At 37.5% G+C, this 17403-nt stretch overlaps 1 protein-coding gene across 1 annotated transcript in view; it reads right to left on the bottom strand.

Annotated features, from left to right (window-relative positions):
• The window catches only part of LOC100372163 (adenylate cyclase type 3), a 45191-nt gene that overhangs the window by 7579 nt on the left and 20209 nt on the right, over positions 1-17403 (bottom strand). The window contains exons 2-10 of the mRNA XM_002734049.4: positions 12791-12940; positions 11072-11196; positions 10582-10693; positions 9859-9986; positions 7252-7410; positions 6272-6419; positions 5767-5847; positions 5099-5223; positions 488-649 (exon numbers count right to left, since the gene is read on the bottom strand). Of these exons, the coding sequence (XP_002734095.1) occupies positions 488-649; positions 5099-5223; positions 5767-5847; positions 6272-6419; positions 7252-7410; positions 9859-9986; positions 10582-10693; positions 11072-11196; positions 12791-12940 (1190 nt within the window). The remainder of the gene's footprint in view (positions 1-487; positions 650-5098; positions 5224-5766; positions 5848-6271; positions 6420-7251; positions 7411-9858; positions 9987-10581; positions 10694-11071; positions 11197-12790; positions 12941-17403) is intronic.

The following is a 17403-nucleotide window of genomic DNA, read 5'->3' as shown; positions in this document are numbered from 1 at the left end:
CACATATTATCACGAGAGCAGCAGCGTACGGTCTATCCTCCAGAAATTAGTGTGCCATTATGAATATATCTTAAAGTATGTAGATAACTTCGAGTCGCCGTTTCGAGGGCTATGGGGAGACGTGATTTGTTAATTTAAAACGGCTACGCATTAGACGCCCCAATTGATTTTGACGTCAGTCTGTAAAAACTTGATTTCGGAGTGTAAATATTTATTATTGTCGGGGTTTTGCCGTGTTATTAGTGTCCGATTACGTCACAAATCTGCAATTTTTTCAGGCTCGTTCGAAGCACGTCATGTAATAAACATTAAATAGCCTTCTAAATATATCACCGGCAAAATCATGAAAACATCGCTGTTCGTCGATGCAGGTTGTCAAGCTCGTGGCTGTGGGCGTCATGAACCAACCTCAAACGCTATTGACGAAATAAGAGTACCACACACACTACAAAAGGCGCAAAAATAGTGGGCTCTGAAATCAGCTCACCTCGGTAAAATTGTCAGTTGTGTGAAAAAGGCGAAAACTATGATGACGACGGAGCAGCCAATGGCGACTGCGCTTTGGCGTTCCTTCTCACAATGAAACTGGGTCTCAAGCTCAGGGTCTTTGAAATTCAGGAAAATTGTGTTCGTTTGCTGGGAAATATTTCTGTAAAGAAAAACAAAATGTGCATTAAAGTGGGTGTTGGTACTGATGACGACATTTATCATTCATCGTTCTATACAAAACCGAGTGTACTTCTCACATCCTGAAGAGCAAGTGTAGTTCGGCAAAAAGGACATTTTATGCAAATGGCGCCAAAATCTCGCTGAGAGCGACATATCCCCGAGACTTATTTTAGTCCCTCAAATATAGTTTTACTATCTCCCGTCATCGCATCGACTGTTCTTCTAACCTATGTAACCATATTAGTGTGAATAGTCGACTCGACGGAAGGGAACATAGCTACACTATTTGAGGGGCTCTCTCGCTCACGCAAGGCATCGGTGTTCATTTGCGTCGGATAGCACTTTGTCACGATGATCCACAGACTTCAATCTCGTACATTTGGATGATTTAATAATTTTAAGCGATAATATCGTCGAGTTTGGTTTGATCTGTGGTGAGCCGGTCAACATTTATTTATTAATTTTTAATGTATTACTAGTATATCCTAAATGGCGTTTGACGTCACACACGTACTATGGTCTGTCGATAGAGGGCGCGTTCTATTGGAAAAGCGCATTGAATTGTTTGATTTTCCTGGATGTGCAGTTGTACACTTGGTGATGGCCAGAGCGACGAAACTCAATAGATGTATTTTGAAAATGATGAAATTTAGCCCTACAGTCGGCACAAAGCAATGTAATATACATGTAATCATGCTTCGCGTAGGACCCATGCTGAACGGCACGCGGCGTCATTGTATTATTGTATTATAAGTATGATTTCCTTAGTTTGATTGCCAGAGCGTAGTCAAAAATAAGCTAAATGAGCTAATATACGATGAAGACAAATTCACTGCATATTCAGAAAGCTAGATAAAAATGCAGTTATTTTTTTATTCGTAAAATGGTCTTGATATTGTGCATAAAACACTATTTTTCGGTTAAAATGGTGAAACACAAATTAGCCTGAAAAATGTTATCCGATTCTGTGCAAAATTTCACAAAATGCAGACATCGTTTGGAGGTGAAACACAAGATAATGAATATTTCAAGTTGAACTTTTCAAAACAATCGTAAGAATCACGTTGGAGCTACTTTACATTGAATGTTGTATTCAGTGCCGGAAATAAACTTACATGTTTGCTAATATCCACTTAATACGTGTGATAAATACCTTATACCAAACGATTCTAACAATTATTGCGTTAATGTTTTCAATGTGTAGTCAAAAGTTATGCATCAATTAAAATTAAGTCCCAAAAATTTACATTTTTCAATAAAAGAAATATTCTCGACCAGATTGTGAGTGTGTTCCACCGAAAACAGAGAGTTCAAATTTCATCACTTTCATAAGCTAAACTAAAACGGGAATAAAAAGATGCATCTCAGCTACAAGAATATATTGTAGACAACAAATAGGAAGGCGTAAATTGCTGCTATCATTCATTGAAATATTGTCATTTTACCATAAAAGTGATACGATCCAAGGCTAATCATAAAATAAATTTAAAAAACACGTTTCAAAACATTACAACCTTAGACACTGAAGAAAAACACTTTCAATGAGTTAAATATCATGTAACGATATCCAACTCATAATAGTCGAGATAAACAAATCACGAATGCACTTCGTTCTATAGAAAATGTCGGTTTGTCAGTCGAATGTGCCTTCAAGTTGTTTAATTGTTAGCTGCTAGTGATGTTGCCAACATATAGAAGGGCAGAATATATACAGATGGCAATGAGAATGCGTATACTGATAACATGCGAGAACCTAGAATCGACCACAGTTTTTCAACAGGGATTGTGAATCGACCTATGTACGTATGCGTTTGTGTTCGCTTTACAATAATGTAAATGACATGCTGGAAGGCAATACGCTTTTCCTGTAAAGCGCGTTTCTCAGGGACAAAGCCCTTCTTCGATGTAGATTGTGGAAAGTAATATTCCGATAATGTCATTCATTCATGCCAACCAATCTTTGTATTTGTTAGTTCGTTTGTCAGGCAGAACATAGTAAAGACTCTCAAACTTATGTTTTTTATTGATGGATGTGTGTGTACGACTTTTCTTATATTCACATACGTTACAAAAGCGCTCTGTCACTAAAGGCGATAAATTAGTAATTCTTCGTCGGTTTTAATGTCGTTATTTTTGGCTGAAAGTGAAGTGAACTTTGTTATTAAATGGAATCTACGTTAATATGTAGAATTACAACTCCTTGCTTCAATGGAAAAAATGGAACTTTGAAATCCGTTGAATAAGTTATATATACCAACATTTTTTTTCCATCTACTTTAGTTACGTGGATATATAAACTACTGGCCAGTTTTTGTTTGTCACTGAAGATAGAAATGTACGGTAAAGTTGCTCAAAATCTCACTACTATGCAATAAGTATTGATTGGCTCCTACACAACTTGGAACAGTTTTCTTTTTAGTTTCATTTATACTCCGTTGAATTACTGCGCCGAACGCGTATTTCGTCACTGCATTTATGCGGTAACCACCATGTGCCGCAAAGTGGATGTGGTTTTACGACGATTGAATGAAGTTTAAGGATTGGGAATAAGGGAAATATCCCAGGAGCCACACTGCTGCTCACACATGACCGTTCGTGAGTCAAGAATGAGACACATAGGAATGTTACCAACCTCAAAAACCTCACAGCATGGTTAAATGGGGAAAAGTGTCATGGCAACAATAATCACAGTCGGCTGGATTATTTAAAACTACTTAGTTCGTGACCTATAAAATTATACGAGAATATCGGTAAAATAAACGATCTTAGTGAAATATATATTTTTATGGGGGAATAAAACACATCCACTATTATAAAAATGGTACAATGCCAATTCGTATTAGAATGAAGATATACTAACTAAGTCAGGCTCATGTGTTATCTCGTCCCGCCGTTCAATGCGCCTAGCGCCTGCGATCGTTTACGTGTTCTTCATTAAGCATATGCTATTGACGTTGACATTGAAATATCAAATGTCAGGGTGCATCGATGATTCTCTTCATATGTCAAAAAATTACATTGAGGTTTATAGTTTCGAACATTCATACGTTATATAGCAATTACTGGGTTGTTAAATGTTTATCTCCATTTCACAAAGTAGAACTCCCACGTCCCATTTATTTGTTGTCTTGTAACATAGCGGCAGTCAGATTACTTTACAAGAAAATTCTAGCAATAGCTGTCAATATGCACAAATGGCGGTATAACTTTATTTATTTGTATTCCGTACACGGCGTAATTATTATTCTGTATTCCACCGCAATTAGTAGTTCTAGTATTCCGTTGTTCTTACACGTACACAATTTCTTGCGATTGTTCTCACTAAATATCATTACTATGCCATGTACTCTGCGTTTTACTGCGCGCCGAATGTTCTGATTGTTTGCTTTGTGCGTAATGCTCAATATTGAAAAGACATGAAAGTGAATGACGCTGTAGTTTCTGTTGTGACGTCGTTGTTGCTGTTTGCCTGACTCATATATTCACGGCTCAAATCAGTTCTGATGTGTTTAAACAATTAGAATACGCAAAAGACCGTAACGTCTCGCGAGTTTAGACAAAGTCTCACGAGAGCGACGGGAACGTATACACACCAAGCATCTCGAATAGGGTGTGCCAATCAAGCGCTTAAACTGTTGGGAAATCATACAAAAATCAGTCCCATGCAAGAAGCCCACGTTTAACACTGTGCAATTTACTATACCGCCATTTTGAAATCCGATCACCGTTTATATATTGTTCACCATTACGTATCTAATTTACCAAATGAACTGACAATGCTTCGTGCCCGTGTTAAATGTGTACAGGCAGTAAGAATACCGCGCTCAAAGAAACAGACACAGTCACATAATTATTGCGGTTTCTCATTACACGCTACGATTTACCAGTAAATGTCAGGCGTAAAAAATAATTGCCTCGAGTGAAATGAGCACATCGACAAAAGAACACAGTCTGAATATAGTGTCGTATTTCATTATTACTAATGTATTTCTGAGAATGGTATAAGAGCGTCTAACTTTAAATGTGGAACTGTAGTTTCTGAATCGTCTTACATGAAATTATCAGAAAGTATTTTCTATAAGTTAGTTTCAGATTTGAAATCAAGGTACAGCACCATATGAAATTCGACATGGCAAGCCCACATATTGACAGTTTCCGGAGCATTTTTTTTGTTGCTGTAAATTTAGAGATCAGTTGATTGGGTTTTGCTTGAACTGGCATGCCTAATTAATACCTATAAATTACATATTATTTGCACACGTTGATTGCCCAATCATTTAATTTTCCACACACAATCACACAGACGAGGATTGATTACGCGAGGAACTGGGATGAAATGAAGATGGTAATCTTCCATAATTGCATTTTTTCCAGTCAATGCGTTCTTTAGTTATGGAAATGGATAATGTGACGATTTTTTTTTTCTTACGCATTGTGCTCCCGTTCCACCAAGGCTTCGTAAATGATTTTGTTGACTTCGGCGTCGCAGCCAATTTGCCTAGCACTCTGTGCCCTCGCCGCCAATGACGTCTTTGCGTTCTTCTCGCTTTCAACCTGTTGGAAATAACAACGATGGATATCAGTATACAATGTCCACACGGGTTTTACTTAACGTTACATGGCAAACTTGCAAACATAAATTACGAAAGTTTACGTTATGGTTAACAAATCGCCTTCTAAGTTGTACCGCATAATATACACAAGTATATGATTGTACTCTACGGCGTGCGTGTGTCAGAACAGATGAGAGTGTGAAATCATTGCGAAACCTGGTAACTGACACCCTCGGCATGCCATCACTGTTGCCACCAGATATTAGTTTAATAATTCATATAGTTTTGCATGTATTATGAAGAATATTATTTTCCGTTTGCAACAGGGTTTTGTAAAATTCTTTACGCGGGGATAAAAGTCTGCGAAAACGAAAATTGACCAGTTCATGTGACAGTTTTATTTCTATTGACGTATGCTACACTAAACCCATTTTCAAGTTCATGGATGTAAAAAAATAACGTAATGTAATGTAATATATAATCGTATTTTTCTGTGTGTGTGTGTGTGTGTGTGTGTGTGTGTGTGTGAAATGCTGGTACCTACCTCATCATGTGACCCCTTCTCGTCACCGACGTCAATCACTGTCTCGACTGGAATGCCCAAACTGTCAATTTGAGTTGTACCCTGAAAACATTGTATGACCATGATTAGTTCTGAAAAAGGCACGCGAGCTAATTACTAAGGATGTAATTTCAGACATAATCACGTCAGTGATACATAAATAGCTTATAATGAGGCATGGTTCAAGTGACCAAGGTTACAATAACGTGATTCACTTTTTACTTTGTGTTTTTTTGTTTTCCTTTCCCACTCTACTCTATAAATAAACTTTCAATCAATGTCAGTCTGGCAGTATTTTTCACAAATAAATCTTAGCATTAACAATATATGACAATAAATCTCAACATTGCAATAAACTCATAACGGTTGATGGTACTGTCCTGAATAATTAAATTAATTTGAAATTACAAATATCAGAATAGCGCCCACTACGGCATAGATAACAAAGCAATTACATATAAATCACCGGAAATTCACATAATCTCACGTTTTTAATAGGTAACGCCGTTGCTTTGATTAGATAAGTTTTAATTCCTCTGGCCTTGATGTAATCGTTTCTTAGATCTCCGTCTCCTGGTTCAGAAATAAAGTCTTGCGACAAGCATTCGTATGTGGAATCAGATATATGTACTCGCCTGTATTAACCAAAAAAACAAACATTTAGTATAATTAAACTTGTTGAACATATTACATCTCATCTGACCATAGAGGGCATTGTACAACAAGTCTCATACTATAAATAAATTCCCCATAGACGACAATGCACAGCTTGAAAAGCAGGGTTATTATACATAAAAAGAAAGTACCAAACACTTTATAAAAAAATTCTACTATATAAAGTAAATTTGTCATCGGTGTCATCACAGAAGCTGTAAGTTGTAAACTAAGTCAACCAAAACTGGTACTCGGAATGCTGAAAAGTCGACTCAGCTGAGTATCCACATCATTCAAATGTTTTCAAAAGGAAAATGACGTTGCATCCGGGTTCCTATACCCGGGCGCCGATGTGACTATGTCTCGTCATACAAATTCCAATTGCGATGTGAAACTTAGTATTGAGTCACAGTAAAACCATAATATAACTGGCTGCGCCTACGACGTTCCAATGTGAGGACTATCTGTGGTAATAGAATGTTTACACGATGCGTTAGTGCCCACAACCATGGGCAAAAAAGAGTGTCCGTTGCAGATACGCTGCGAGTCTGGAGACGTGTGTATTACATAACTTATCAATACTGCTGTCCATGTGTTTAATTATTTACCGTCGTTTCTAATTTCTTCGGCAGTAGTTATAAATTTTGCAAGTTTTTTGTGAATTACTGCGCAAGGCGCCAGCTGCAGGAGTCTGCATGGCACGCGTGTATGACACTTGCACGCGTTGCTACAGTTAATAAGTGTACTAAATTGGTCATTCTAAGTTCTATTCTGGTTGTAGTACGCTACAGTTGTCTTTAACTGCAAACTTACCCCGGGACACCACCAGATTCCATATTATTTGCCAAAGTGACATCTTTGCTCCACACATCAAACTGCCACTGTCGCTGTCCCATAACACCAGCCAGAACAGCACCAGTGTGTATGCCAACACGCATGTCAACGCCAGATTTGGTTTTCTCCCGAACAGTCCTACGGGAAACAATTAGATTAGCACTGGTGACGGCTGCCAGTCATATGAAACCCCAAGAGAATGTGAAATGTGTGAATTAGTTTATATAGGAGTACAGTACAGTATTAAATCGGGGGTCTTGTCACCCGGGTAGCCCTAAGCGACGATAACAACGCACGCTAAAATGCAAAGGCTCATGCTTGTATGAAGAACGACATACTAAAGCTGCCTTGCGCATGCGCAGGTGACGACCTCACCACTTTGGCATAGAGTAGTCCAGTCAACTACGCTCCCGCGTCTATTCCAAATTCTCACTCCATGAATTTCACCGTGATGCCCACTTTTCAGTAATCACGTACGTTACAAACAACATTTAGATAAACATGAGCCATTTATTTATTCATTTATCTAATTATCATTATTATTGATTGCTAGTAGTTTAATGTTAAAAACAGTTGCACAATATATAAAACTTTATTAGAGTCTTGGTATTATTACGTAAAATATCTAATCGCACGAAATTAGCTCGAATTCTCTATCCTGTTATGAAATCAGCGCATATTGCAACTTTGACTAATCGAATGGAAACCGATCATCGAAAACTGAACGTTTAGTACATATTTCCCACAATTGGCGCAAACTCGAATCCTCAAACATTTCAATTCATATTCCAATCGACCGTTAGAAATGACCTCAGAGTGGTACTTCATATATAGTAGAATACGAAATACGTCATAACCCTAGTTTTAGATGACGTACTTAGAGAGATCGTTATCGGGATAGCTGATGCCTTATGTTATTACCGATTCATATGCCGCTGTGACAATTGCCGATTTAAACGGGACACAAAGTTACAGTGCGCACTGCACTGAAAACATATCTGTCTAATAACGTCACGGGAACATCAGCTTTTAGAAGTAATTGTCTTCACGCAGCGGGTTCAAGTCATTTAGAAAATAGAAACAAATATGAGGTCACTTGACAATCTTTCGAGAAATATAAGTTTGAAACTTTATGGGGAATGCATATAGGTTCCGAAAAAGGGGTGTTTTCGTTAATTTTTTTTTTCATGAAAACTATATGTTTCGTTCGCAAAATAAATGAACTGAATGTATAGCTTTTAACGTGAGTGAGAACCAGAAACATGATTATTTCATAGTTAGAGTATTTCTTCATATCCCGATATTTTCTTTTGCAAAAAGTTATATATTTTAATGAAACCTATTATCAAACAATTACAAACTACACGAGATGATGGGTACACGAAGATGCTCTCTCTCCCTGATGAGACACTTATTCTCCGCTGGGTCTCTAATAATTGTCACGTTAGAGGGAAATATTCATATACCTCGAAGTTTACAATTAGTAATTGTTTTGTCATCTCGAAATCAGCAATTTACTCGTCAAATACTCAGCGTCAAGCACTGTGACGCGGCGTGCGCGGAATTTCGGTATGATTTGCATACTAAACTGAGTGGTACGATGTGATTTATACACACGACCAATTGATTGACGGCTCGAGTAGCCAATCGGTGACAGCGTCACAGCTGGTGATTTTCCACAGTAAAGAGAGACAAGCCGTGGACAAATTTAAAAAAGCTTACCCGAAAGTCGCATCGTTGCTGTTGAGAAGGAATGAAGCAATGGAGTCGTAAATCAGACGTGGTCTTTCAAGTTAGTCGCTGAGTGACCAGCGTCAGCAGATGTAAAATGAAGACTTATTTGTTTGTCGGGGAATTACGTTGATCATGCCTTATACATTAATTTAAATTGAAGCAGCTAGAATGGGACTTCTCCTGGAATCCTCATTTCTTAGGTTGTTTAGTATTCTTTGTACTAACAAGGAACGCGCCAACTTGTTTACATAGCTGCTTTACATAGCGTATCTGAGTTGCAATATGCCAGTCACGTCTTAACTCCGTCTAGAGTGGTGTTTTTACGTAAGGATCATTTATGAGTAAGTCTCTGGAAAGGAGTAGGTATTAAAGATCTCACAAAATAGGTAGGTGCCAATTAGCCAAGGGACTACCATTGCAGACACGCTCAGCCGCGACGGGTAGCAGCGTGAAACAAACGGCTTCAATATCAGATAGCCTTAGCGAAATAAATCAGGTGGTTGCTACTGGCGACAACCACAGCTGTGCATGTTAGTTACTGAGTTATTAAGGGTGATCTATGATGTTTCTTTTTTTTTATTATGTGAACAATTTTGTAATTTCGCGCATCGTCATGTGACTACAGTCCCGAGCGTCGCATTTATCAGATTTTACGACGGTTTACATCATATCGACTGCGGGGAACAGTGACAAACAGACTGTAAAACAGATAAGTTGTTGTGATTGATGTTCTCCTTTGCGCCTCAGCTTTGCGCTCCTTATCCGCGACAGATTGAAGACAATATGAGACTTGACATTTTATTAACAGCTGCGAAGTTCACTCTCGTTACCTATATGTAATAAACTACTTACGCGATTGCTACGACCATGTCTAGTCCCATTTGTACAGTCGAGTTGGCATGATCAGAATTGTAGTCCGGTACACCACATATGCAGTAGTAGCAATCTCCAAGAATCTTGATTCTTAATTGGTTGTGTTGCTATGGATACAACAAATTAAAATAGAAAACTGAATATTATATGCTAATACAAGGGCACGAGAAATGTTGCTTGACCCCCTTTCAAGTACACCAGGATTTGTAGTTTGTGTTTTTGTGTGTGTTTTACGTGTAAGCTTGCTGGCATTTTTGCAAAAATAAATAAATAGCAATATTAACATAATAATCTATATTTACTTTCAAAAGATGAGCCGAGATTAAACAAAACATGGTGAAATATTTGCGCTCATGACTGAGCAAAAAGCAAACATCGTGATTTAACTGAATATATAGACCTCAGGCTCGATACTTCGTTTACATACAAGAAGGCTAGAAATAGCCAGTGTATAATCTCTCCAGCCTGTTTTGTAATTTATCTTCATGCAATATGATCAACAAAACACTAGTTATACAATAAATCATCGTTAAACAATGGGTGGTGCAATGAATGCACAGAAAGCGTGTTTTATTTAGATTAATTGCCACTCAGCGCGGGACAGGAGATGATATGGCACAGTCCTGTCGTGCTCCCCATACGTAAAATATTCTTTGATTCGATAAAAAAATATGCGATATGTCATATGTAATCGCTACTTACATCAGCTAGCTTATCGAACGTCGCGAACAGTCCGTTCAACACCTTGACCAGCTCGTGCGCTGACAATTTCGACGACATGGCGGTAAACCCAACGATGTCGGCAAACAAGATACTGGGAATAGAGGAAAAATAGAAACTGTGGTGTTTAGTTTATAGTAATAGCCAGTTACGATGTCTGGCCTCTAGACGCATTCAAGTTGTCAAAGCTGCATTTTGAAGATTGCTTCATCATTCAAGCGAAAGAATATGCTTTGAGCGCTTGGAAAAAAAATATAAATATATATATTACGTAATATATTGAAAAAAAAAACAACATTATTTTCTACACAAAAATCGTGATTGAAGGTTATAAAATACGCTGCTATAAGCCTGCTATGAACTGCGCATGCTCAAAGATGATCAATTCCTCGTAAAAAGTTCCATTTTAATCGATGCACATCAGACATTGACGAATGAATCATATCATTATGTGGGCAGATTTACGTCTTACCTGACGTTTTCGTATCTCCTGATATAAATTTTATTAAATTGACCGTTTTGGATGGATGACCTGCCTACGTCATCTTGAAGCTCAGCCGCTACGTGTTTTGGAAGGACAGAGAGTAACAGTGTTTCCTATAACAACAAGAAAAATGGACACTGATTATATAATAATAATATATGCATGTACGCATGAGCACTTTAACTAGTGAGATATTTCAAGCACCAAGATTCCAATATATGAACAAGCAAACCACCGCCGAAGAGAACAGAGCGTGGCTACACGCTAGCTAAGAATTCATGTATAAGTGGGTGATCATACCGTTATATAACTGTTTGTTATAAAAACTATGATTTAATTATTATACCGACGTTTAAACCGTTTTTTGTTAGAATCAGTTGTTAGATATTCGATCTTGGTAGGGAAAATAGAGTATGAAATCATTTCAAAACGCAAATCGCATGCGTCTTGAATTTACATAAACGTTCACGTACGGGTAATACCATGCGCATGCGCAATGTCATTTCCATTACTGCAGCACAAGCCTATCAGCAGGCTTTCATTAAAATGTAAATCATGTATGTATGTAAATCATACCGTATTGTTTTTATACAGATGTTTTTTTTTTGTCTCCAACTTAATAATTTAAACAGATTCAAAAGTACTATCTATATTGTCTTTGTAATTATTAACGCTTCTACCACACATTGTATGGTACATTGAAAGGTTACAATGAACACATTTATAATTAATTTCTGGATTTATAAACACATGGCGTGTCTCCGGCTCATAACAAACCCAGCGTACTATGTACTTCATTATAACGAACACTTCACTTTAACAAATTAATTGTATGTACAGTAAAGAGTTAATTAAGACAGCAGTGTAACATGTTCCGTTTTTATTTGAAGGGAGATTACTGCTAGCTCTTAAAATATGGCATTCTGCATCAAATAATCTAACCAATTTTCATTTAAAAAAAAATATCTACAGACTTGTATGTTTTAAATCATAAATTAATGGGGGGGGGGGTACAATAGAGCTTACTGGCACGATGATGTTATAATATAGCACTATAAATAAATTAACAGTCTATGTATTATAATAAGTATCATGTATATTCTTTATTCATTCCGGCTACCAGTAATAAATTGTTTAATTTCCCAGTGTGGTCGGCGCAGCGTAAACGACGTAATGATGCGAATTCGCTGCACGCTGTTTACGGCTACTTAGTTTCATTCTTTTATAATGGAACAAAGTCACGTGACACACAAATGGGGTATAGTTAACGAGCAATTTAATCATAGTAACGAGAAGGTACATTATGGAGATTGTTAATGTTAAATGGACTGTTATTATTAAGAGGTTCCCAGTTTAGCAACTGTGCATTACATCAACTAGCACTGTTTGTTCGTTGTTTACACCCTCTACAATATCTGTTTACAGGAAAAAAACAACGTACTACATGTATATGTCAATCGGCCATCATATCCAGCCTTACACCTCGTGAGGGCGCTTATCTGCGTGATAAAAGAAAGGGTACCAGTTTTCAGCGCAAACGGATTTAAATTCATATAGTTGAACACATTATACGCCCCGGTTGAGATGCCTCATCGCCGACTTTGATGGTGATAGGTCGGCATGTCACCTGACGATCATATCACCATGAATCTCGCGAGATTCGAACCATGCCTTTATTAGTCTGTTCCCCTATAAGAGTCACCTTACCTGCTGCTGTTTCTGTTCTTCTAACGACACCTTGACCTCGAGTGACGCTCTTGTGTCTTGGAATGCTCTGCGAAGTTTTCGGTCCATCATTAGGTACGACACACAACCGAGGAGGACGGCACAGCTATACAACAAATAATTAGCCAGCAACTGAAATGATAAAATAACACCCAAAAAGAGAGATAATTAGAGCTAGAACGTAGTGCAATTTGAGCAGGCCTTGCTCATTTTCCGAACTGCGCAAGTTCAAGCGCAGTTTCATCAACCGATCATGATGGCAAAGGCGTTCAGTTTTTCATTCAAATGTTTCAAGAGAGTCTCAGAGTGCAGCTATCTAAAAGCATTCAAATATTAGTAGTTTATTCAGAATTTCGACGTAAAACATGTACAGCGACCATACAATGACTACATTCACCACCGACGAATTGTACTTGTTGTACAGATGGTACACTGATGATTAAATACAGTATTCGTCGCGTATATGGTGACACTGTTATGTTGTGAAACGGTTGCTGATTGCGTCTCAATGGAAGTGAAAATCATTGCGTCGAAGATTACCTAAATACATGTTAATAGAAAATATTATTGTGTATATAACGTGCAATGAAAGTCGTCGAGCATTGAATTTCGATACGAGTCAACCTAATTACAGTTAATTTGCATAGTCGCCGTTACTAGTAATTTACATGATATTTACAAAGCGAGCATTATTCTTGTGTACTCAATGTAAGTTTCAGTCACGATCGTTATTGGAATAACTGTTAATGACAAACACAATTTCTTTATGATTTTACGTTTGACTTTAATAATCACGTCTGTCTTGAAATGATCACGTGGTACCCTCAAGACCTTTACCGATTACGGAACACCGTGACGCATAATCCGCTCAGCGTTATCAGGGGGAATTTGTGATGTTAGTATTAACTTTACATATAAATCAGTACCCATCGAGTAATTTAAGGTTGATAATGCACGCCCGAATCGTATTCCTTTGCTATTCATACTGATATTTTCAGACATGAAATGTCAAAACTCACTCGTTGTTGTAAATATGATTACACGATTACACGATCACTGTGCCATTAAAAGTAAGCACGAGGCGAAGCCGAGTTTTTGTATGTAGCTTATTATGTACGTAGCTTCATTATGAGTACAGAGAGTATAATCATGCTTGTTTTTTGTCTTTTATCAAAACAAGAAAATTTTCATCTGAAAGCAAACACCTAATAACGCTTGGTTTTATTTCGATTTCAAGTGTCGGACAGCAAAAAATCTTAATTCTAATTACATTAATATTTAATTAGCTCAATCGAGTGTGTTCAAGGTAAAGTAATATCCCAATAACTTTCATTTCTTTTTTTCAGGACGTATAAATCATCACTAGCATGCGCGCTGGGCGAAGCCAGAAAACTAAAATCTATTAAAATACCGCGAAACACACGACACACCATCAACAATGCACTCATTAAATTGCTTTTGTGCTTTTTAATATTTTCACTAAAAAATATTTTAATCTGAGTTGCGTGATTGCAAATTTCATTTGCGCCATTGTGAAATTCCCTCCGGCATAGACGAGAAATTATTACACATGCATTGATCTTATCCGAATAAACAGCACAGTACGCTAACTCGATTTCTCCTCGGGAATGTTGCCCCTTGACCTCGAGGTGTAATACTTGTTTTTACTTGATTAAAGTAGATTAAACAAAATCTGCGTGGTGACAAAAGGTCACATTCGACGTTATGGATGTTGTTTCAGACGGCGTACAACTGTTTAACTGATTGATTTGAAACTTCTGCGCATGACGCCACCGATCGAGTGTGTTTCCTATTATGGAAATAGCTTTTCTTTATATGGACGAATATGTGTACGTAATGATTAATTTCACAAAATCATACTAAATGACAACATATTATTGGACTTAACTTGACTTGTATTTTGACAGTTTTGTCTCATAATCGTATAAAGAGTAGGTAATGTAATATCCGTTCACTTGAAACACGAATTTCAGCGCTTCCTCGTGTCATTATGCACAGGCCCTGAAAGATGAAACACTGTACCGACTGTTGAATTTAGTTAGGATCTAGTTTAAAAACCAAAGATGCTGGTCCCTGGTGTTATGGATAGATGCTGTCGACAAATTCCAGAAACTGCCTTTACCACCTATACTTAAAGCACCTGACTCGTCACGTGCGTGTTCAAATCACGTGTAAACAAACAACGTAATTTATGCATTGCATAATTTCTATGGGACCCACGTCGAACACAACGCGACGACTGTGGCGCCATGTAATACCACTCTCGGTGACTTAGTCAAGTTAGTTACGTTGAAACGACGTACCTAATATATATTTAGAACCCACCAGATATCTTTCACATATTCAGAGATTCGATTGACTGTATTGCATACTGACAGTAAAATCTTGTCTAAATGAACAAACAAACGAACTCAAATTATATATGATATTGAATGAAGGCACGGTGTTCCTTTACTCATTGACAACCTGCTTATTAAGTATAAATATGCAATAACTGGCATACGTAATCGCGTTTGTCAAATATAAGCCTAATGTTTTCATAGTGACAACGACAAAATAAAAACAAGGCTTGATTGAGAGAATAGTTTGATATAGTTATATATATATATACCGATCGATACCACGGCATAGCGACATAATATATATTTTATATTGATCCACAATTCTATAGACTGTGCGAAGTTGGATTACGGATTAAATAACCTTATGGCTTATTTTTATCGGATTATGCCAGTGCATGACAGGTGCCTGTGGGAATTGTACGCTCTCGCTTTCTAAATTACACCAGTCCTGATCGCTACAAATCGGACGCGATCCTTCGTGACTTCACTGACGTTAGTCGTGTTTTGAATAATTTAAGAATGTCTCGTGGTATGTGATTATATTCCACACCTCTGGGCTCATTTGAGCTGGTATTAATTTGACCAAGACAAGGTTCATTCCGTAAACGTAATATTACATAAATTAAATGAAGGCTACGGGAAATTGAACATTTGTCAAAAACGCTCACACAAGCATGGTCCAAAAAATAATAATAATAAAAACATGTAAAACACAAAGGACAGACACTTCTCAATCATGTTTAGGAAAGTGTGTTATACAGTTTGTGAATTTTAGAATATGCACGGAATTAGAAGGATTAGATATAGTGACGATGTACAACTTCAAAACACATGCGTCACATGCATTCCCAAAATCGAAATCGATGAGCTATCAGCTATGCGGTATTTCATTTCATTGGTAATGCATCGATTTCAACCTGTAAATCAAAAAAAAAAAAAAAAAAAAAAAAAACGCAGCTTATAAAAAGATTGCAGTTGACAATAGAATTCTATCATTCATTTGACGCGAGATGTTATTTCGATGTCATGGCAACATTTCAGAGCAACTTGGCCTCGTTTTGGAAACATGTTAATGATATTTAGTGTCAAAGAGAATTTAGATGCGTAGTTTGACGTTCGTGACGTCATGGCACCTGTAGTCATGCTCATCACCATCGGATTTGCATCGAACTGAAGATAGCTCTCTCATTACAGAGGCTATTGCCATAGTTACTGATTGAAATACATGTAAACATATGGTTAAGTTTCCGTGATCGGTACACATAACGAATTTCTCAATTAAAGTAATAGTCATGCTGGAAAACAGTGGAAATTCAACTCAATATATTGAGAAGTCTCGCTCTCTGTAAATTAGTTGTATGTCACATCTCTTCCTTGTTGATTTTTGCTTTATTTTTTGGTTTTGGTTCGGTCAATATTGTCTACAATTGGATACAATAAGCTGCAAATATGCTGTGGAGACGTGTGGTTATTTGGGCTTATTTTATTTGTTTGTTTCAAAAGAAAACCTATTTCCATTAGTAAAGCGCTATAGTCGTCTAACGCGCGTTTGATGACATGGGTCCCACACCGAAGACGGCGTGGCCCAACAACTGAAACAACAGCAGCGAGTATTTTGAAAAAGTAGAGATACGTCTAAAAGTGACACTATACATATACATCGAAACCACATAGTGAATGCACAATTACAGTTATAGGGAAAAGAAAGGCTTTCGACGGCACAACAATTCCAAATACATGCATAAATCCGCAATAGACCATTTTCCGTTCACTGCGAGAATCACGCGTTATGCGTGAAATTGAACGTAAAAACAGGACAAACAGAGGTCATAGCGTCGTAGTCGCGTTAAACATCGCGTCGGATTCGACAAACGCGAAAGTATTTCGGGGACATTTCCATGCTTAATTATGTGCTGTCCACATTTGATGATAGGCAATTTCGATTAAGTAAGGGTATTCGGAAGCAATATTCCTCTGTCGAAGATCGGCGGGTCAATGTAAGCTGCGAAATAAAGAAATTCTAGTTCAAAATCAAATCGTTCGATTTTTGCGGCAGACGTTCGACGCGCGTCTTTCATGCATCTCGCGAGATCTCGCAATTGTACGGAAAATCACCTATTCGTCGTCTGCGCCTAGCAATAAGAAAACAAACAAAGCAGAGAAACACAGTGAAGGGATTTACAGCGTTACGATTGCATATAATTTTGTTGCATGAGCGTATAATGAAACGAA

Source organism: Saccoglossus kowalevskii, chromosome 14, assembly GCF_978046115.1.
Source record: "Saccoglossus kowalevskii chromosome 14, keSacKowa6.1, whole genome shotgun sequence".
Taxonomy (NCBI): domain Eukaryota; kingdom Metazoa; phylum Hemichordata; class Enteropneusta; family Harrimaniidae; genus Saccoglossus; species Saccoglossus kowalevskii.
This window is presented reverse-complemented; position numbering and strand designations above follow the sequence as displayed.